This window comes from Corvus hawaiiensis, chromosome 3, assembly GCF_020740725.1.
Source record: "Corvus hawaiiensis isolate bCorHaw1 chromosome 3, bCorHaw1.pri.cur, whole genome shotgun sequence".
Taxonomy (NCBI): domain Eukaryota; kingdom Metazoa; phylum Chordata; class Aves; order Passeriformes; family Corvidae; genus Corvus; species Corvus hawaiiensis.
This window is the reverse complement of record NC_063215.1, coordinates 45,191,216-45,214,703: the sequence shown is the minus strand read 5'-3', so window position 1 is coordinate 45,214,703 and position 23,488 is coordinate 45,191,216. Positions and strand designations below refer to the sequence as shown.

Here is a 23,488-nt window from a genome sequence, read left to right as displayed (position 1 = left end):
CCTTAGGGATAGTAAAATGGTATAATGTTAAGCAAAATTATGGTTTTATAACAAGGTGTGACAACCAGCAAGACATATTCGTGCATAGAACTGCTATTAAAAAGAATAACCCTGAAAAATGCATCCCAAGCTTGGGAGATGGAGAGGTGGTGGAATTTAATATTGTACTAGGGAGAAAAGGGTTACAAGCATCGCAGGTCACTGGGCCTGATGGTGTTTCTGTAAAAGGCAGTATATATGCAAAAAATCGTAGTCATGTTAGACAATATCTCCATTGTAAGCCCCCCCTACAGTTTCCCTTTCCTAATCCCACCTTTCCCTTTTACCCTATGTCCTATTACCCCCAGTGTATTCCCCATCCGTTTTTTCACCCATGGTTTCCCTCGCAAAACCATGCTTTTGCCAATTGTTTCCCCAAAAATCCCTTTCCAATGCCGAGTGGGGGATGAAAAGGGGGAGGGAAGAAGTTAAACCCTCTCCTGCCTCAGTTTCCCCACAAAGCATGCTCAGAGACTTCTGTCTCCCTTCTGTCAGCCCTAAGATGTTCCAGAGAATCTGTTTGGACATTTAAAGACTCAGGAGGGTGGCTTGTTTTGTTTTGAATCTGTTCTTGTTATGTTTATCCAGTTGTTTTCATTCTCCTTTTATTAAAATAAAACGGGTGAGGTGTTGGGGTCCCTCCCCCGCCGTGTAGCCCTGGGAGAGGGGCCCTGAGGGCACAGACACGGGGCTACCCTGTCCCTGCTCAGCCTCCTTCCCATTGGTTGGTTTGTGTTCCCTGCGCGGGCAGAAGGACCCTTGGTCCCGTGACTGGGACAGTTCCTCGGCAGAGCTCCGGCCATGCGGCTGGAGAAATAAACATCTCTGAAACAGCTATCAAGAATCTGTCTGTCCATATATATTTCCTTTCCACGGGACTCCTGGTTTGATATATGCGTGTTGCAGGATCCCCACTGCAACAGATTATTTAACCACAGAGAGTGCTGACAAGCAAGAATCCCAAAATGGCTGATCAGAAGCTACTCCATTTTATCCCAAGAATTCAAACAGGGAACAGATCTCCAAGATACAATAACCTTCAGGGTTGGTTCTGCCCCTTCAAATGCTCTCTGTTTCCCAGTGTCTGTGGCACTCCTAAGGATGCAGGCCACAGCCAGTTGTGCCAGCACCAGCGAGGATGCAGGAAACATCCAGTGACGGCAATGCACCCGGGATCATGGAGCACAGCCAGCCGTGGCCATCCCTGCAGCTGGCAGAGCTTCTCCAGCCAACCCAGTGAAACGGCAGAAAGGAAACAAAGCAGTGCCTGCATCCCTGGGAACAGTCCATGGGCTGCTGCAGTCCACAACAGCTCCTCCTGCTTTCCCTTCTTTTCCTTCCATGAAAGAACAAGAAAATATGGTGATAATTTTGTTCAACTTCCTCTCAGATGCAAATCAGGGCTAAAAGTTGCAAAAAGAAGGTTTTAATGTTTAGAGGAATAGTTTGTAAAGTTATAAGCTTGCAAAGGGGTTTAAATGTCATATCCTTCACTATCCAAAGAACAACAAAAACGTGGAGGTTACACTGAGGTTTATAGACGGCTATCTGCTTGAGCTTAGCTGTACTGTAGTACTTTAGTTTAATTAGCAGCCATACCTATAGGAGAAGTACCATACGCTGTTAGCCAGAGCCTGGGCTGAGAGGTACCCGTAACTTTTGTTTTCTTTCCTGCTAGGTGGGTTTGCATGCTGAAACACTAGTCTGGCTTTTGCCTATGATACTGACACCACTTTCATTTGCACTTTGAACAAGCAAGACAAAAATGTGATTGCTTACACAAATCCTCGAACTTGCATAATTGTTCAGATGTGGGAAGGTGTCTTCTTCTAGATAATAACATTTTTGAAATCAATGCACAGATGAAAGATGAAGTTGTCACTCTTCCAGAAACACACACTAATGAATTTTGAACTATGTCAGACAAGAACAAAGAGACAATGGTGTCTTTTCTTGTAAGTCAATTTATAATCTATAAAAGAACATTTCTTGGTCACAAATTTGTATTGGAAAGGAGTTCACGTTTCAAAAACTGAAACAAGGAGAGATGCTTACAAATAATTTTAAGCATCAGCATTAGAAAATTTTCATATGAGAATAATTTTTCCCTTGTACTGAGAGCACCTGTATTCTCCAAAGACAGCAAGGGGTCTTCAGCAGACTACAATCAAGTTTCAGGTTCCACAACACTTACTGTTGCTGTTTGTAAGCAATAGAGCTAATTAAAGGCACACAGACTGTATGAGCAGATCCTGAATTATTATCTAAAAATGTTACACAAAAGCATTTAGTATACAAAATACATAATGCATTTATACTAAAGAGGCATTTCTCCAATTAAAAAAAAAATTCTTCAGTGTTAATGTTCTCTAATAATATAAGTTGCTTGCGTCAACAAACACAGTACAATTAGCTTGTTACCCTTAAACTGAGTTTAAAATAAGCAAATTGTTTGATGACTTTGATGTTTTCCACCCAAAATGTGCTGGCTAATTTTTCCATTCCAGTTCCCATTCCAATCTTTTAACTGCCTTAATCTCCTGCCCTCAGATGTTGACCTCCTAAGAACAGAGGTCATAGGTTAGCACAGACAGACCTCAAAAGATCTGGACTATCAATTCATGCCTGAAAGATTTCTCTTCCACAAAAGAACTACTAAAAAAGCAAATTCCAAAATCCAACTCCACAGGCTGCATAAAATGTAAACTTGTTGGTAAGTTGCATTCATAAATATTCTAAAAAGATTGGATCTAAACAGTCTGAATTAATTTCTGTAGGATATGAAAATAAACCAATGGCATAGACATGGAATAATGACTAAACTTCAAAGATAAAAAAGGAAAGCTCTAGACAGGGGCGAATTAAGAGTCGGCATCTTTAACCACAGATATGTGTGTTTTAAATGTTTCTAATCTCTGCATTTGAAGGTACCATTTTTCCCCACCAGGCATTTTTGAACACAATTTGTTTTCTTGTAAGGGTGAAAGTATGAGATTAGCTGACTCAGAAAATGAAACAGCACCAGTTTATACAAATTTTACTGATTATTAGTGAGACTACTACCTCATTTTCTTGCAATAATCAACCATACAACAGATTCCTTGCTGCTTGTTTGGTCAATGAGCATACAGCTCTCATTAAAAAAAATGCCAGATGTTTCTTTTCTATGTATAAGTGAAATGTATAAAATTGTAAAGGAGAAAGATAACTTCAGGAGGGTCCAGGGAGTTAGAAATACAGAGATAACAGGATAGAACCATTTTATAAAATTATTTCTGGGATCCAAGTAAAATTTGTATTTTACACAAGGTACATAGGGACAAAAATTCTAGAATCTCTCACTAGTGAAGTAATGATATTCCCACATTTAATAACATGAGATCACATTGAATTATTTACCAAGTAAATTAAATCCACTCTGAGGATTATTTTTTGACTCAGAAAACTAAAGTGCTTAACACATTTTAAGTAATTATTAAAAGGAGGTGTAGGCACGTATTTCTAACAATTATTTGACCAGCTAACCATGATTCCTCAAAAAAAAATTATCAAAACACAAGAACTTGAAAAAATTAGTCTGATAAACAGGAAAGTAAAGATTTTTCATTTCCTTACTCGAAAGAAGTGATTTATAAAACTAGGGAAAAAGAATGCAAATAAAATAAAACCCTTAAAAAGGCAAATTAATAGGCTTGCATCTGAGCTACATACAACTTCTAATCCTATTGCAACTATTGATGGTGCCTTCTCATTGATAGAAGAGGTAACACTGCATAATTCTGTAGTACAACTCATCTCATGCAGACACACACTGACACACACTATTGTTTTGTTTTACAGTATTAGTTTAGCACAAAGGGAGAGACACTGATTTTAAACACTAGCAAATCAGAAATTGAATTTGAAACACTAAACTATTTCAGCTTTTTATATTTCATTTATCATTTAAAAAATCAAAGCGTTCTAGTTAAAGTTTGATTCAAAGGCTGTTGCAACATTAATTGAGCAGTCTGTAGTTTGCAGAGCTGTCTAAAGTAAATAAAAAATTTAGCATTTAAATTGTCCAAGAGCTAAAAGGGTAAAACTCCAAGTGACTTCTAGAGTAGAGACAGCCATTTAACACAAGACCAGTAAAATTTAAATCAAGTTTTGTACTTTCAGCTATTCATTGTAAAAGCTCTAGTACCAGGAGACTCAACACCAATAAGATTATAAATGAATGGAGATCAAAGAAAAGAAATTGTTTAGCTCACTCCCATATTTCACAGTGAACTTTCACAACTCTTTTCCTCCTTAACCATTCCACTGTTACTGGGCAAACCCAGCTCCCTCTTCCCAATCAATTACGCCAAGCTCAGCTCGCTGTTCCTCCAGCTTGGCCAGAGTTACCTCTGCTCTCTCTTGAGCAGTGTTCCATTTCTTCCCTGAAAGTCCCTTCATCCTTGTCCTACCGTGCAAACAGAAACTAGTGCAAATCCCCTATGAGAGGAGTGTGCAGGCTAATTTCTACAAATCCCATTATCTACCAATTCAGTATTCAAAGGAGATGGAAACAATTTACACTGCAGTAACAGCCTGTGAACCCACATGTGAGTTCTCCTATATGGCCTTTTCTCATTTGCTGCATGAAATACAGATTATTGTATTCTTCTTCCTTAGCCTACTCAATTCAACTCTTGGAACTCACCACTAAATCCAGCTAAATCTCGAGCACAAAAAATATTGGTTTGGGGGCTCTCACGAAGATCTTTGCATGCATTACAAATATTAATTACTTTGCAATGTCTCTCCAAAACTGTGGTTTAACTGGTCTCAGAGAAATGCGCAGGATTCTGAAGCACAAGAAAAAAGCCAAAATAATTTTCCAGAGGAGCATTATCTAAGTGCCCAATGTGAAATACCGGTGCCCATGGAACACTTACTATTTTATAGCACCTGATGCATTTAAGGCAAAGCTCAAACTGAGCAACTGTGAGGGCTGCATTTGGTGGTTCTGCAAAACAAACTCCAGATGTGTTACGTTTGTCACCTGGTAAATGAGGAACACACAGTAAGAAGAATACTGCAGAAAGTTCCAGATCCACTGGAATCACCATAGTAGGTTGCAGAGCAGGAGCTCACATACCACCTGTGCTTCAGCATCCTGTGCTTTAGCTCTTAACTTGCAGCAATCTTTCAAAATGGAGGAAAATTCAGTTGAATCCCTGATTGTGCTTGTGGGGAGATTCAGGTTTTTCTGCAGTTCCTGAAGAGTGGCGGAACTACCAGCATTGAGGTAACCATTTGGAGCCTGGAAAAGATCTGACTTCTCATATTGCCACTATTTTTTTGCTCCCTTCCCTAAGTCCTTTCTCATCCCCCTCATTCCTCATCTTCCCTGTGTTTGTTTTCCTATTCCTGCTTCTTCCTAATCTTCGCCCTACCTTTTATCCTTGAAATATCTTCCTGTGAACCTGCCTGATGGATCACAGACACTACAGGAGCATTTCTATTTGAACTGTCTCTTCACTGAACAGCTTGTCATAACCAGAAGAAGCAACTGCAAAGTCCCACTCAGTCCTGCTACTTCTGGATTGCCGAGCAGGGGTGGCTTCAACCGCTATGTTTTTCCTGAAATAAACCTCTCTTTCCTTGTTTAAATATGCCCTTATAGACTCATGACTTCTTTCAGGACATAGCCTGTGTCTCATTACCTGCTGGATAAATGCTATAGCACATTGCAGGGGTGCACTTTTGGGGGTGGGGGATGCACAGTGGGAAGAGCAGCATCGTGCCTGCACCACCACTATGGAGATGACTACCTCCGTGACACATTCCTCTTATATAATGAGCTGCTGAGCTTCTTGGCAAAATAAGATATTGAAGAAAATTCACATTTTAAATTATTCATATTTAAGTAGGTTTGATCTTTAAGTGTCAAGGACAGAAACATGAAGCCACAGCTAATAAAAGAAACAGCTGTAGCAATTTGGAATTACATTACTGCACAGACTTTATTAATTTGAAGTTAAAGGGCTCCAGAACTTTTATTCCTTCTAAAGAGCTTCAGATTCATCCACAGTGGTAAATCAAGGCAATGTTTCAGGGATATCTGATTTAGCAGATATGCTATAATTCATTTTTCTCCAGCTTTCAAGTTTTTGGTATCTTTTTCAACAGGCCAAACTATATGACAGTTTTTTCCATCATCTGGAATCACCATTATAATCTGTCCTCAGTGCTGTATATTTATTACATGTTTTGAGTATGTTTGCTAGGTGATGCTGGAATGAAATATATAAAAAAAAAAGCAAGGAAATGCAATTGTTTTCCTAAAATAAAAGATGTGGGGTTTAATTATTTAATTACACTGAATATTTTTGTCATAAAATACAGCACAAACAGTGTGCACCTTTTAAAAAGGTAGTTTATCCTGTGAGCAGGTCTGTTCCCAGTTCATTGATAGCTATAGCACGTCACATGAGCAGAAAGCAGCACAGTCTGTAGTCAGGATCAGTATCAACTTAATACTCTGTTCCCTGCTATTTTCAAAGCACAAGATTAAGTATTTACTGAGTTGGCTCCTGAAAATGTGTGCACTTTTTTGTTTATTTTTGTCTACTTGAAAATAGTATAGTAGTAAGAAATTAAACACTGAGAAACAAATTTGAATTAAAGAAGATGACAGTTATATTAGGAAGACTTTTTAGCAACAGAATGATTTTTTGAAAATTATTTACTGAAATACTTTTAACATATACTCTATTGGATTTATGCATAATGTCTGTTAAATTGAGCAAAGTTCTCAATTCGTTTGTGCTTCTAAATTCCTCCTGGTATGTGTGATCATTAGTTCAGGTAAGAATGCAGTGGGATCATTAGGTATATCAGTGCAGGCAGAGGCCTGAATATATGCTGAGAGTTTACTGTGAGAGAGAGCTCACCCCTTGACAAAAGAGTGGAAGAGTCAGAAAACATGAGGCCTAGAGAAGACATCCAATTAAAGAAAAATATTGTGCATTCCAAAAACAGTGCATGTACTTAAGAAACCCATCTGCTGTGCGGGGACAGCTTTACTCTACATGAGGCTGCATAAAAACGACACCTTCCTACTCACTTCATCTGTTCCTGGTACATTTTCAGAATTGAATCTCCTTACTTTAGCATCAAATTTGGATTTCTTATTATAGACACTATGAAAAATTCGGGGCCTCTCTCCTCTTAATTGTACATGCATACAAACAAATACCAAAAAACTTTTTCCAGGCTCTACTCTTTTCTAAATACAAGCTTGCAATGATGCAAATCATGCTTGGATATTACTTAGTGGTATCATGGCTACCAGGTTCCAAGCTCTTCCCTTGGCACAGATATTTGCATTTACTTGAAGTACATGAAAAGCCCCACCAGAAGATGGAAAAGGCAGCACATATTTTTGCATGTTTTGATGATTTGTAGGCCTAAGTGCAAAACCCAATTCCTGCCTGCACCTCAGTGAGCAGGCTGAAACACTGCATGGTCATGCAAGTTCACCAGCAATGGAGCATCTGAAAAGAGACCTTACTTTAAGTGGCCTTGTGATGAATTTGGTAGTTAAATTGTCTGAAACCAGAAAATGGCCTTTCAAATGAATGAGGAATTGCTTGTATAACCACATAGCACATTACAGTGTGCCAGGGTACCCCAAAATACCTAACTGACCTTGGGTCAAATTAAGCTTTGAGGCCTGCATCTAACTATGGGCACTTGGCTTTGCAAATCTAACCACGTTCTCTCCATTTAAAATTTTGAATGGGATTTCTTCCATGTCTTCTGAAAGACAAAACCTTTTATTCAAATGTTACACATGCTGTTACGCATGACTGTAACCATTTCTACGCTTTGCTCCAACATGCAAGCACTGATCTTTCAGCTCTGCATCCTGGCTTCTGACTGAGCTACACAACTATGAAAGAGAAATCCAGTATCTTTAGAGAAAGGCAGCTCCCAGTGCTGTTGCTAGATCTAGGGGGTAGAAGCTAGCCTAGCTGTGGCTTGCTGTCTTCCAAGAGGTGAGGTTTTCCTGCTTCTGCTCTCACTTTGGAACATCTCCCCATAGTTCTACACCAGGCATTTCAGGAAGACTGGTTTAGCTACACCCTGTGCCAGAGAAATCATGACACACAGTGTGTGGTCCATAGAAATTGGGAGCTATACACAACAGGCAGTGGCAGTTGTTTTCTCTATTCTCCCTTAAGCCACTTTCTTTTCTTTTTTCCATGCCAAAAATACTTATTCTTGGAGATCTGACTCTGTTCTTATCAGACTGGACCGACCACGTCCTGGAAGCACATTGTGTGTTTGTTATGTAGGAGGGCTGTGGCTGCTGAGCTCCCTTTAAACACAGATGGATGATGTAGATTTTAACAAGGGCAGTCTAATGAATATATGCAGTAACACTTTTCAGAGGCTTCTGACTTAAGACTTGGATGGGTCTGCACAAAGACGAGCAAAGATTAACCTCCTGCCCTAGAGATCCATCTCCAAGCCAGCTTTCAAGCCTCCAATCCATAGCACCAAGTGGCAGCTATTTTTAAGTTACCTACTTTTTTAACCCTACCAACAAGGCCCTCTGGTTTTCTGGTTTTATCTCACTTCTGGAAAAACACAAAATGTTGCTAAAACTTCCAAAGAGTTGTCAGCCTGAGGAAAAGAGCAAGGATGAAAAACTTTGTCCCTCATGTTTGTAGTTCTGCAAAGATATAACCTTCCTAAAGTACTGGAGTATTGCAAAGCTCTCAGGGTTTTTTTGTTTTGGTTTGGTTTTTTTAATCCAGCATTCTGCTGTTCCTGTTACCAGCAGTTCATACCAGTTTAGTGGCTTATTATGGCACAGTCAGCAAATATCAATCCTAAAATTATGTACGGAAGCATATCTTGGAGTGGCATTTATCCCCATTCCAGCCTATTGTCTAAACGTGCAAATTGTTAACTCTATAAAACTCTGCACAAATAATATCAAGCTTTGCTTGAGGATCCAAAAGGAAGCTGCATCCAGCAAATTCAGGTACTTAACACTTCATCAAATTGTCTTTTACAGATTAGTTGTCGATACTGAAGGAATGATGAAACCACTACTGCCAGAAATGGAAAGCTATACTGTACCTCTGTACCTCCCTATTTTTTACAGGCCCTCCTTAAATACATTCCCTTGTTGGAAAGATGATAGTAAGCCAGAGGGACCTCATTTCAGATGGCAGTTTTCACATAAGAGAACAAAACAATGGCTGTCTTTCCATTTTAAGTTTAAAAGGTTGTCTCAGACATCACTGGAAAGAGCAACTAAACACCCAACAAAATCATTATGATGCAGGGAAAGAGCAAACAGGCAAGAAAATGCCCTATGCTTGACAAATGGGAAAAGCAAGAATGAAAATTGGAATGAAGAAATTCTTGCCATCTCATACTAGGTGAAAGGGAGTCAGGGAGGAGGTGTTCATGTTCTAATTGCTGAAGCACCACCCTTGAGTATAGTCCTTTTGCAAGGCTGTATTTCTAAGAAACTGGTGTAAGAGCCAGGCAATTTTTGCATGACTTGTGTGTCAGTTTCCTCTTTAGAAAATGGCAGAACTGTGAATGTGATCTGCATCAAAGAGGAGTAGGAAAATTTCACCCTTTGACAGTAACATGCTGACACCATTTTGTGCCAAAGGCTACAACTCCCTGAACTTGTCATCCATTTCCCTGGTTGGATGACTCGGTTTGTCTGCTCCCCATTTCACCCCAGTGCTGTTCAGGACCTGCCCAAAGCGGGTCCCTGGGGCTGGCCAAGTGGACGTATCCTCTTTGTAGCTGTGTGTGGTGACCACCAGCCTGGTCTTGCTATCTGTTAGGAAAGGGACTGACAGGCTTTCCCCACCCATCTGCTAAGCATGGGTTTTATGTGCTTCTCCCACGTTGGTACTAGCTCAGGGCTCTCCTCCCCAGCCCATACCACTCCCATTATTCACATCTCCTTCACAAGAATCTGCTTGGTTCAAGCTGCAGGAGGCTTTTCTATGAAAGTTAGATTATACACTTGAGTGTGATCCAGTCAGTAGAGATGGAATTGATATAGTATCAAGTTTGAAGTAACTTAGTGTCGTGTAACTTTGCTGTCCTAAACTAGCTCTCCTGGTCCTGTTAACTTGAATTCAAATGTCCTCCATGGCATGCCACCATGTGTCATCTCTTCCTGCATCATACCAGCCTAGTGGCTGTTTGTGCACATCATGAGCTTTTAAAGACGACCTTTAAGGTTTTCTTAATATAGTCTGACTTCAGATCATCCACAGAATGCCTTCAGATATTAAAACCATTTTCTGTCTGACTCAGACACTAGTTTTAAGTGACAGTTAATCAGGGGAGAATTATATCATTTAATTACAACCCCCCCTTCCCTAAGTGGCTGTATTTCTACCCTGTCAGTGGTTTAGAACTATGTTTTTCTTCATTTGAAAATTATTGTTTTGGTCACATTCAAAAGTTACTGGTGAACACCATTTATAACATCTTAACACAGAAACACTTCTATCCTAATTGTTCCTCCTTCATATATATCTACATTGGAAAAAAGTTTTCAAAGTGTTATATCCATGCTGCGGTACTCATTACTGTTTAGCCAACTGAGCTAGATATACACGGCTGTTTCACCAGCTGCATCCCACAGTATAATTCAGCATCACCATTCATCCAGTGGCAATGGTTCGTTGAGCTCCATCATTTTAAGCAGCTCCCAAATCCCTCCCTCACCGTTTACTTGCAGGGCTGCACTATAAACCAAGCCCGTGAAATGTTTCATGTCAACCTCAATCTCACAATGTAGCACTTATTTATTACATGTTTAAATCTAGACCACTTACTGACACAGCTCACCTGTGCTAGAAAGTTTCCCTGCCACACGTGTGATGTTAGCAGAGGGTATCAAAGGACTGAAAAGACATAAATTAGAACTGGGAGATGGAGTTATACTCTTAATTATTTCTTCCTTGTTCCTTTCTTCTTGCTTTATTTTATTGCTTCCATTTTGGTGTAAAGATTTCAAAACAAACAACAACCAAAAAAAAAAACCCCCCCCAAAAAAAAAAAAAAAAAAAAAACCAACCAAAAAAACAAACCCAAACAGCTGTCAACCTCCCCATCTCCCCCAAAACATTCCACATGAAGCAAGTGTCAAGCTAAGTAGATACAGCATAACAGACATTCTGCTGAAAAATTATCCAACTTTGAGCTCGTATTAGGAATATTTACAGATAATGGGTAATACCTCTAGGTCCCAAAGATAACTCTAGCTTCTAGTCCTGTGAGCATCATGCACCTTTATTAATATTGTGCCTAAAGTCTGTGGGTCAAATTATTTAAATGTACACTGCACTAAAGAATATTCTCCCATCTATATAAAGAATTACAACTCATAAACTGGTCCTTTACCCAGTTTCATTTTAGGCGACATAGAAACATTGGGAGTGCTTGTTCAAAAAAAGTAAAAAGAAAGTAGTGTCATATTTTTGCCTTCTTCCCTTTTTCCTCTCAACTTTACTCTGAGATGGTGGGTTAGGTTCTGATTTCATTTATTCTACTCTAAATCACAGACTTGTCTACAAGTTACTGAATACTTGATTAAGTGTGATTTCAGAGTACTTTATCTTTTCTGCATCAGATCCCCATGGTCATTCCTAGAGAGCAGCATAGCATGGTTTTATGACAGCTCACTGCCAAAACTGAGCAAAACACACTGTGTTTGGCAAGTGTTAAGAGCTCCTACAAAGCGAGCTGCAGCTGGTCATAATGCAACTCCTTGCAATTCATCCCCTGGTTTACTTAGGTAGGAAGAGACCAGCCCCTCCACTGTGCGTCTCTGCCATAAAACACCACTTCTGAACCCAGAACCTGTCAGATGTAAATCCCAGCTGAGCTTCATTTAGAAACCTCCCCTCTAGCCCGGATTTCTCTTAATACTGTGAAAAAGTACATACATGTACTACAATAGATTAAAGTAAGGTCTGAGAACCTGAAGCCTGCAGGCTGCTCAGAGCCACAGCTTCATTTCACATGGACCACAAAGTTTCCCTTCCTCACACACGAATGTGCCAACACGCTGACTGAGAAAGAATGACCAAGTGGCTGATACCACTGGTGACAATTACGAAGAATTCCCGTTTATATTATAAAACTAACGTGGCCCACGGGAATGCTGAAGGGGAAATATTAGCACAGCAAGGTCCCCACAGCAACAATACTACAAATTACAGGGACCCTGAGTCTATCATGGAAGCCTCACTAAATCTACCGACATTGGCAACCTCAGTGTCATGACTTTTTTTTCCCCTCCCTGTCTGCACATATTGGTGCTTTTCCCTTTTTTTCTCCCTCATCTTTGCTATCTCTAACTCCTCTCAGTAATTAGAGTAACAGAGTCCATTCAAATGGGATCCAGACAAAAAGATGCACTGAAGCTGGGCTCTCACACTCTTACATTGGTGACATAAAAAGAGATGAACAGAAAAAGTTGGAATTAGCTTTCATAAATGGAGGCAGTTCTCACACTACAAGAGCAATCATCAAGAAACTTTTCACTACACGTTGGAGGTGCACCTTTTTTATTGTCTAGGCATTCAAAACTAATTTTCCTTCAAGCAAAGACACTGCTTTTCACTGAGTGATAATGTCAATGCTACTTCAAACATTTCAATTTTCAGCCTTTTTTGGTGTCTTATGACTTAAGTGTAAGAATTCTGAGACAGAAGTGGGTAGATGTTTTTGCCCACATTTTCACATTCAAATTAATTCAAAATAATTTTGAATTTTCCCTTTTTTTAAATGTAAGTGAACAAGAGAGTACACTGTCTCATAGACCACCCCCCCCGCACTGTTTTTCAGGGTATATCTGTTCAATTTTTTCTATGTTTCTGCTATGAAAAAAAATGATTCAAAGCAGAATTCATCTCACTTCATTTAGAGACTTGTAAGGGAAGCATCTCCAGGACTGGATCTAGGATCCCTGTGTAGTCCCCGAAGAGAAACAGCAGTAAGGCAAGATTCAACCCCAACATTTCAGATGCTTCCTTAGGATGAGATGAAAAGTCCTGCTTCCCCCTTCATTGACTACACTGTGCACTATAGATTGCTCAAATCCCTGCCTCTTTCATTATATTGTCTTTCCTGACTACTTACAACCTGCCCATTTAGTTTCAAGGTTTTTGAAGCAAGGACTGTCTTCCTTCATATACATGTGCAACAAGTAAGTCAAGAGGATCATGCCAGCATGACTGTGGCCTTTATTTGCTGCCAAGTATGAAACATCAAGAATAGTAGTAATGCTAATGCCCTAAACAGATTAGCTATTACAATTCATGGAAAAAACAATGATTTAGATAAGAATAATACTGAAAGCCTATAGCGAAATAAAAAAATAATTAAAAAAACCCAACAAAAAACCAGCCATTGCATGCAACATGACTCTAAAAGGCCAGATATGGAGAGCAATCAAAAAGAAAGCTTTGTCTGGCTTACAAAGTCTCTCCTTGTTGTGGTTATGGACTCTGATCTGTTACAGCAGCAATAAATTTTGTTTATGGCCTTTAGCTTTTACAAAGAAGGCGAAAGAAGGACAAATATCATGTTGTCTCCAGTCCTTAACTAAAAAAAATTTAAAAAAAAAAAAAGGGGAACAAAAAAGGGCCTTTTAACAGAGCTGAGGACAAGTGGAGTTCATCTGTAGCTAGTAAAGGTTTCTGATCCCAAATTTCTCAAACCTGGGCTACATCGCCTTTCCAGGTGACTCTATCTTTCCTAAGCTACTCTTTGCTTCCAAATGTGCAATGAAGAGAGCCACCACCTCTCAGTCATGCCATACATTAAATACTGCAGGCAAAACATGGCTGTTTAGATGTTCTTACTAGGATCCTCACAAAGTATGTATTCCACTTGGCCTCAGTCATTATAGCTACTGGGCTGGGCAACAGCATGAGGAAAAAAGGGTGAATTCACCTAAATAAAAAGATGAGCTTTCAGGCAGGAAGGCTGTCCTTGGTGAACTAGATGCAGGTGGCTTTGTAGTGAAGAAGATTCAGAATTTCTTCAAGCCACCAGAAGTGGAAAGTAAAGTGTAACAGTGCAGTTCAAGTCAGACTGGTGCACATGTGCGGAGAGAAGTGCAGCAGTCAAAATTAACCTGAAATTTGTAAAGTATTAATACAATCAGAGCACCAGGAATTAAAACCTTTGGAAACACCTTATACTGTCTTCACTAAGTAAAAATATATTTAACCAAATGATATACATCTCAACCCTTACTGCAGCACCTACATTTTTTTCTATATAAAACTACTGATGCACAGTTTAAAACCCCACTGCAAGTGAGTCTCTTTAGCATGCACAATTCTCACCTAAACATGACATTATTTCACCTGTATTCAGACTGACCTCTCTCTCCAGTCTAATAGCAATATCTTCAAAATAATATTATATTCCTTTGCAGGCTCCCTCTAATTTAATAAAACCTTCTCAAGTGAAACTAATCAGTGGCTGACTGATGTACTTGTATAGATACAACTTTAATTAAATTACTAAGCCGAATTTCCATAGAAGGGTTTCCTTTCACAAACAAATAAATGCTGAAAACATAATTTGAAGAAAAACTTGCAAAGGAAAAAACGGGGGAATAGCAAAAGTAAGGTAATTACCTATCTCCCTTTGGTTTTCTTTTTTGTACTGTCTTCCCTTTGGGTCGTCTTTCACTTCCTAAACAGGGGCTCCCACCAGGGCCTGTTACCCGTATTGATTCAAGGCCTTTGGAAGATTTCTTAAAAGTAAATTCCACAGGTTCTCCTTCTTTTAGGCTTCTAAATCCTTCCATGAAAAGCTTGCTCTGTAAATAGGAAAAATACTCTTGGTTACCGTTGCCTTAAAAACAGTATTTACATTTATAATCAATAGGACAAATTACCCCATCTACCACTGTACAACACATGCAAGTTGAGTAACAGTGTCCTCTGCATGAGCTGTAGCAGAGGATAGTACACATTACAGTACTGGATACACTGAATACCCTATTCAGTGCTAAACACGTAACAAGAACCTGTTTTCAGTATCAGCAAAACTGAAATAACGTTTTCCTTTTCCATGATGAATGCTATAGATGAAGCAGAAGAAATGCTGCCATTCTTAAAACCCTTAAGAATTCTTAACAGGTCTCAGGAAGTGAAAAGGTCTGGAAAGAGAGCAAATGTTCACTTCAGAGCGAATTAATTTATGATCAAAGTTTTAATAATTTGCATTCTTTATATCTGAGATATGCGTCTGCTGCTCTGAAAATGAATCAAAGATACAGCAAGCACGAGAGGCATGAGGAAGGCACTCTGAACGAAGTCCGCTGACATGGGCAATTCAAATATCCCTAGTGAGCTGCTGAATTTCTCTTCACTACACCAAAAATCTTATCTACCTAGCATGATTTATGTATGGGTTTCTATTTTCATTCACAGAAAAGGAAATTTTCATCATCAGGGCAAGCAAAATAAATACTGATAAATATTTTAACATTACACTGCAGTAGCAAAATCTTGGACAAGCTGAAGTCAACAGAAGCTTACCACTAATTCTGATACAATGAAAATTTTCATCACGATCCCAAACAAATTATGTACAATTGTAAATCTGCATTTCAGGACAAATCTGATTAATCAAACTCTTAAATAAAATGATCATTGAGTTAAGTGATAGGGAGGCTTTTGGGGGCGGTGGAGATAAAGTAGTTGTAGTACACTTTTATTTTAGAAGTTACACAGTACATAATTTAGATCAGTTGGAATCACAGAGAATGTGATAAAATTCCTCAACTTACACAGATTTAAGAGTTTTTTCAGGAGAGTTATAACACATATTTTCTTCCTTTGCTCATGAATTCATCAGAGGAAAGAGAAAAAAATGTATCCTGACTGATTCTTAATCCATTCTCTAGCATTCACTTGGCTGAACCATGGAGTCAAGAAGGAAATCTTCACTGCAGGTGCCATCCCAAATCAGTCCAGTGTAAAGTCCAGTGTCCAAGTGACACATGACTCTAGACTGCATCTGTTACCCAACAAGTGCAACCAGGAACATGTACAAATCAGATGGCAATCCCTGACACGGGCTCCCGGTAACCATTTACGGGAGGTCTGCAGCACCAAGACACCGTTTTAACAGAGCACAAGAACTGACACCTACACAGTTCATAGCACACAAAGGGGCAGCTGGTCTCTTCACAAGGACACACAGAGAACAGGACCAAAAGCAAGAGCAGTTCCCCCTGAGCTGCTACAGAGCACGCTAGTTTCAGCTACAAGGAGAAATTGCTCACTATAAAAAGAATTAAACAGAGAAGCCCAAAGTAATAGTTCCCTTTGCCAGAAATAGTTAAGATTCATCTTACCAGGGCTCTGAATAACCTAATCCAAGGCCCTGCTTTCAGCAAGAGGTTGAAGCAGATGAAATCAAGAAGAGCCTCCAACCTAGGCTTTTCTGTGATTCTGATATCCTAACCCAGCACTGAATCACACCTGGTGAGACTGGAGAACAGGCTCCAGTTCCTGGTTCTGCAACAGAGCTACCTTGGGGGACCTGTGTCACTTAACTTCTCCCTGTTCTTCTGAAGAGGGGTGCCACTGCAAAGTCTATTTTTCACAGCACTAATAGACTAAACTATAAATTATAAAATAATCTGGAATATTTATTTTAATGAAACCATGTGAAAACATACATGCCTCAGCTTCCTGAAACCCCAGGTTCTCAGTGTACCCAGCAAAAGACACTACCAATGCTGGTCTGAGTGGCTCAGGTGCTTATAATTTTTCCAGCAGCCAAAAGTAACCAAGAACACGGCTCCACTTGTTAGGACAAAGGCTGGTTTTGCTTATCCAGTTGTGCAGTTCTAGTAGGTTTGGCTCTCCCATCAAATGTTGTAACAATGTGAAACACAAGACAAATCGCTGATTTTAGAGGCTAGAGGTTGAGCACTATTTAAAAGGTGGGGGGAATAGCATGGGAAGGCTGTGGGATGCATGAAAGAAGAAATATATAAGATCTGTTCCCTGAACCATTAGCTTGGCTTTTTTAAAAAATGAAAATTTAAGGCATGAAAAAATAAATATGCAAGTGTTCTTACTAATGCAACTGGAGGACAGTAATTGTACATAAACCAATGAAACAAACCATCCAGGAAGGCAGGATTATTTCAAACAAGCCCTCCACTTTGAAATGTCTGTATAGCAATAAGGGGATCTTTGTCACAATGAAGAAACATCCAAGTTCAGAATATGCCCGAAGAAGACACCACCACTCATCAACTAAACAATAAATACTGCCTGCGGCATGAGCCCATTTCTAGGTCCATCCACACCTCTTCAGTCTTCAGTGGCCACCAGGGAATCTTGCTGAAAGGAAAGAACTGAACAATGTGTATTCTGTCCCAAAATAAGTACACAGTTGAATGTTCCAAAACAAGACAATCAGCACAACACAGATGGGTGCTAATCACAAGGGAACCTCAAAGGCATAAGCCCATATTTTCCTGCAGTACTGAACACAGCATGGATGCTTGTCTACTTGTTTAATCACAACTTAATGAAGATACAATTAAGTCCCAGTAAGAGTTACGCATTTTTTCCTGAGTTCCACCGTTATTAAAAAATGCCAAGTGGTTAACATCTGATACACATAACATTGTCTTCTACTTTACCTCAAAATAAATACTTGCTTAAAACGTAAGTTAAAGTGGGGTGTTATTAGTATCCTAGAATGTTTTTATTTTTCTCGTTTCACTGTTAGCAGCAGAACTTGATTTCTGAACAAAACATTCTATTTACAAGAGATTTTTAAACACATTTAAAAGCCTAAGTAAAGCAACAATCATGCTGTCATGAATCACATGTTACGCAAGTGTACATTTTTTGCATGTGTGGGTTTTTTTGAGCACTTTTAACAACAAAAAATGTTGAAAAAACCCCACTTCAAGTGACTTGCACAGTTCTTCCCTTGAATAGACCTCAACAGCTTTTCAATGTTAGAGATGGATTTGGTGCTGACTTACTGTGCAAATGTATATAGCTCATGGCGAGATTCTCCGAGGGTGCAGCAACAATTCAAAGCCATTGTGAAAAAATGGCATTTGGAAACCAGCAAAACAAATCTAAAACCTGAATCCCTCTTAATTTGTCTAAAGAGTTGAACAAAAAATGTCTATAAAGTTGATAATTTAATGTTGAGAGACCTAGCTCAATATTTTCCTCACATTACTTAAACAAATAAAATGGACACAATTAAAAGAAGCCAGAGTTTCAAGTCAGTGAACCATTTCTAGAGCCCTGAATGGGGTGTATGGGCACACCGCCAACCAACAAAGAAAAACTTAAAAGCAACGTGCTTTTCCTTGTTTCTCTCTTTCAGCTGTCAGAGACTTTAACTGTTATTTTTACCAGTGGTTTCAGACTAGAGCTTTTTATTAATTTTCTCTTTTTAATTTGGCAGGACCATTTATGGTAGGTTTTTTGTGGGTTTTTGTTTGTTTGTTTTAATTTAATTTTTTTAATAGATATTCTTATGTAAAATCTCACACATCTCTGTTACAAGCAACGGCTTGGTCCAAAATGCTGGCAATCTTATAGTACTATTGGCAACAACAGATATGAACAGAAAACTCCATGATCACAAGTTCATGGAAAGCATTTCCTACTGCAAAACAAAAATCAAAACTTAACAAATATAAACTGTATTAGCAAAATGGTCCCCAAAGAAACACACCAATTCCTGGGCAGTGTCAGCGAGTGCTTACAGCTCTCACCAGGCTCTACAAAAGAAAGGAAGTTTGGGATTAAGGATCATTACAGGGGGCCCAATTGCCTCAGATATGTGTGCATTACTTTTAATAAGTGTGGGGAGTAAGTGCCTCATCACAACTTTGCCATTTCTAGTCAGGGCTGTGAACAACCACTGTTGCAGACATTAAACCCTTTAGAGGGACGAGGCGGAAAAGTTATTTGGTGGCATTCTGCTTACGTTGTTTATTTTCTGTATCTCTCATTTCTGCCCCTTTTTATCTAGTGATTGATTGATTGCTTAGTACAATGACCAGACGCCACCAGTATGCTGAGTTTCCCAAAGTAAGAAAACTGTTTTCCCTCCAAAATTATCTACAATTAAATCCAGACATGAAGGAAAGCATAGCCTAAAGCCCAACCACAATAAAGATTGTAAGAAAATCTCTCCAAAACAACCTCATACAGTTCCATCAAGAGCCAGCAACCTCTGAGTAAAGCAAGAGCACACAGTGAGAGGACCCAGAAGTAAAACAATTTACACTGGACGCATACTAGGGCTCTTCCCTGCATTAAGGCAAAACCTATGCAGAATAGTATCAGTTGCATGATACAAGTCCTGCTACACGGACTTTTACTGTTGACCATAAGTTCATTACAGGAGGTTTGTGAAGACCATGTATTTTTGCAGGCAGAATGCTAAAACAAACAAAAAATTCACTACCCTGAACAACAGCCCCTCCAAGGGACACGTGCACTAACACAGGATTTGAAGACTGGGCACTCACAAAACACCCCAACACTGCTCCTGCTGACCCTCAAGGGCTTGTTCCTGCTCCTAGAGGCTTATCTTGCACCAAATCTGGCACTTCTTTTGGTCCTCTCCCCATAAGCCAATTTAACTCACTAATCTGACAGGAAACAAACTCAGTTTAAAAAGACGGGGGGAGGATAAGAGGAAGAGGAAACAGAGATACATTTTTGTTTTTCCAGTGAGCTAATCTATTCACAGAAAAGTTCAATGAGCTCCAGGGCATACACAGTGGAAACGGCAACTTTTGAGATGAGAATGTGTTCCTTAATATTTTATGTAAAAAAAAAAAAAAAAGCTACAGCATTATGGATTTTTTTTAAAGCTCAACATAACACAAAGTAGCTTTAAAAATAAAGCTACAAAACACTGTTTCTGAAACATTTGCACTTCAGCTCTTAGACAAGGAAGAGCCATGTACACTACATGTATAAAACATTTATGAGAAAGGGTGAGCTACTGCAAGTAACTTTACAGTAGGGAAAGAACCGGTACGCAGGCAGTAACCACAATGCAGCTGGTACACTGCAATTTCACACCTTTATTTACTGGAATTTGTTTCTGTCTTGAATTTCCACCATGACCATAGTCATGTCCATAACCTTGTTTCCATTCATCATCCTGTCGCTGTCCCCACACTGTTATTTTTCTTACTGAGAAGTGTTCAAAGGTATTTATTTAACTTTTGAACAAAAGGCTCTCTCTAATTCAAAACCACCCTCCCTATACAACAGAACGATTTCTTCTTTCTCAATTTATGTATCTAAAGAAACTTTTATTAATTGCTTTAACTTTTAAGAAGTTTAAATGAATTCTAATTCAGCTTAATACTTTCAGTTCTTGTTCCGTCACAACTTCCAAGAAGTTACCTCCTTTGATAATCTATTCCTTTTTTTGCATTATCTTTTCTCAACCAATATCCCTCCCAGGAAAAGGTTCTCTGCTAGAAGGATTACCTAATTTGCCACAATTTTCCTTTACTTGGGATTCAAGTTGAACCTTTTCTGTATTTAAGTCTCTGTACTTCAGCTCACCTATGTTCACTAACCAGTTCTCTTAATTTAACACATATTCATCTTTAAGAAATTGTTACCAACTTTTTGTCATCCCACTTAAACCAAGTAAACACAGTTCATATTTTATCTTCATTTTTTGAACAATCATGTTTTCTGTAGGGTAAGCAATTCCTTTCAAGCCCAAAATAACACAACTTCTATTCCAAATTACTCTTTTGGTAAGAAAACTATTGCTGGTAACACATCATTACATCATAGTATTACACACACTGCCTGTATATAAATCTAAGCTAGAGATCTACAACAGGTCTCCCATAATTCCTTCCCAAAGTGACTTTGGCCAAATAGATTCTACTGTGTCCATGCTACTCTTTATTCCTTTACAAGGTGCCAACTTCTTTGACAACACCTTACTAATTTTCTGCATAATTTTAAGTATTTGTGTTCAGTCAATGAATGCTATTTGACCATGTTTTTGCTGTCTCTGTATCTGGTTACATATTCAGCAGTGGCTGTTCTAATTTTGCATACTAATAAAAAGAGCCTGGATAATAAACATATCTTTTGCTTTTCCTCCCTGACCTAATCCTCTTTTCTTGCTATAGTAAGTGTATTTTTTGTTAGTGTAGCACCTACACAACTAGTGTTCTGCTAGTAGTTTTCACCCTTTTCTCCTTTGCATAGACCATTTATGTTACTGCATATGCAATTCTCCTTTACCCAATGTTCCTTGTTCTGTGCTTTAATACCAGGTACGAAAATCAAACCAATCTTTTCTCTTATTTCTTAGTTTAAGTATTTTCTCATCAGTCACACTAGGCACAAGAGAGAATTGACTCACTTCAGTCAGTTTCAAAAGGGCAGTTCCTCTTTTCCCACCAAAGCCTCGTACTGACTCAGGAAGAAAACCCTTTAGCTCTTCTTGGCAATGCCAGATTTCTGCAGTTTCTGCTCCCTGAATCAGTTCTATGCAGTCAAAAAACTCACCAGCACACCTCAAAAAAAGCCTTGCGAATGTGCAGCCATGGCAGATAAGGCTGTCCTGTGCAGCACCTTGCCAACACTTACATTGCCTCACTGATCTCCTGAAACCACACTATTAGTCCCAGACAGTTTAATCTCACACTATTAATCCCAGACCCTCAGAAGCTCCCCCACTGAGAAGCATCTTCTTCTCTTGATGGTCTCCCAATGGTCCAATACCTCCAAGCTCCCTCCCCACAAGTGTTCCCTTGCTACCAGCTGACCGCACTGCCTTTGGGAGCCCCACAGATCCCCCAGGATGGGGGCCCTTTCCTTCCTTCACTCACCGCTGAGTTATTGCACCCTCAGGCAAGTGCAGTCACTTCATGCAACTGAAACCACCTCATTCTCTGTTCCAAATACTCATCTGCTGTAACACAGTTTTGCAGAAACCGGAAGGCTCTTTCTGCAAAGATTAGGAACAAACAAATATGACCTTTTATGCAATCAATAAACACGGCAGATTACTCTCTTTCTATTTTCATTAGGATAAGGCTCTTTCTCTCCCCACCTTTTCTCCCCTTGATGTCCAGCTGACCAGACTCTCCAAGGCATCCTGGTATTCAATCCATTTTAGTGATGCTTCCAAGTGGAAAACTTCCCAAGAGGAAAGAAAACCATCATGGCTGTTTGGTGTACCTCTTCCCCTGACAATGTGCAACAAACTGAAAAATTCATGAGCTGCATACTTTTGTAGTGTTCACCTAGGCATAGTATTTTTCAAACCTCTTCTCTGTTAAAAATACAAACTTCCAAGGCAGAGATCAAAACAACCCATTCCTGCAGCTCATCTATTACATGAAGAAAGGCGATATCGTACAGAATCCTAGACCTTTTCTCTTTCCCTTCTGGGAGAAAAAGAAAAAGAAAGAAGAAAAACAAAGAGTGGGCCACCAGAAAAGCCATGAATACCAACAAGTCCAGTTCATCCATTTCTTCAGAAAGGATACAAATACAGTGAAATCTGCAAGATGGATTTGGCTAAGCTGTCTCCTGTCAGGCATCTCTCCTCTAAGTTTAATGATGAGGACAGAACACAGCATGGCTATGCTTGATCCATTTAAAAAAGCATGCTGAATATACTGAAACACAGTTCTCTTCTAGCAGATCTAAAAATTAGCCAACCTCAATGTACATCATTCCACAGAGCTGGAAATCAAAAGCACAGGAAGGCGCAATGTACAGTGTGCTGCATTTTTCGAGTACTGAAAATCTACGCTGGTAGAAAGCACAGAGTCAATGGTAGAGTTATGTCACCTAAACCACAGTTTCCTCCAGATACATTACACCTTTCTGGTGTCGTTAACCACGTTTTCAGAAACAACTGCAGCACCTCTATTTTCCATGCCTGCCCTATGATGTCTGTGAGTTTCATTTCTGTGCTCCTCTATACACCCTCATGCACAAGAATGACAATCCCCTGTGTCAAGAGATGTTTAATCTATATAAAGGTTTCTTATCTACGTCCCTCAACACCTCCCACCATCCCAAGACACTGCATAGAATTAAAAATAAATTAGGCCCAGATTGTGATCTACTAATTCAGATGTAGCAGGATGTCTCTCTGCACATGCACCTTTCCCTTCCTCTGCATAGAAGTGGCCTGAGAGTAATCTTTTCTTACTATAGACCCTTAATATCCATCTCTGAAGAAGCTGTTCTTAACTTTTAAATTGTATACCAGCTGAAAAACAGTACCAGGAAAAATCTGAGAAAGCAGTTCATCCACCTTTCTGTAACCCCTCACATGAGAAAACAAAGCGGTTCACATTTCACTGGTAAACAGAAGAATGGCTAACACTGTGGGC

General features: G+C 39.3%; 1 protein-coding gene across 3 annotated transcripts in view; it reads right to left on the bottom strand.

The window, feature by feature from the left end:
* The window catches only part of LIN28B (lin-28 homolog B), a 102,429-nt gene that overhangs the window by 30,424 nt on the left and 48,517 nt on the right, over positions 1 to 23,488 (bottom strand). For all 3 annotated transcript variants that reach the window (XM_048299039.1, XM_048299040.1, XM_048299041.1), the window contains one exon: positions 14,721 to 14,905. In XM_048299039.1, coding sequence (XP_048154996.1) covers positions 14,721 to 14,905 — 185 coding nt within the window. The remainder of the gene's footprint in view (positions 1 to 14,720; positions 14,906 to 23,488) is intronic.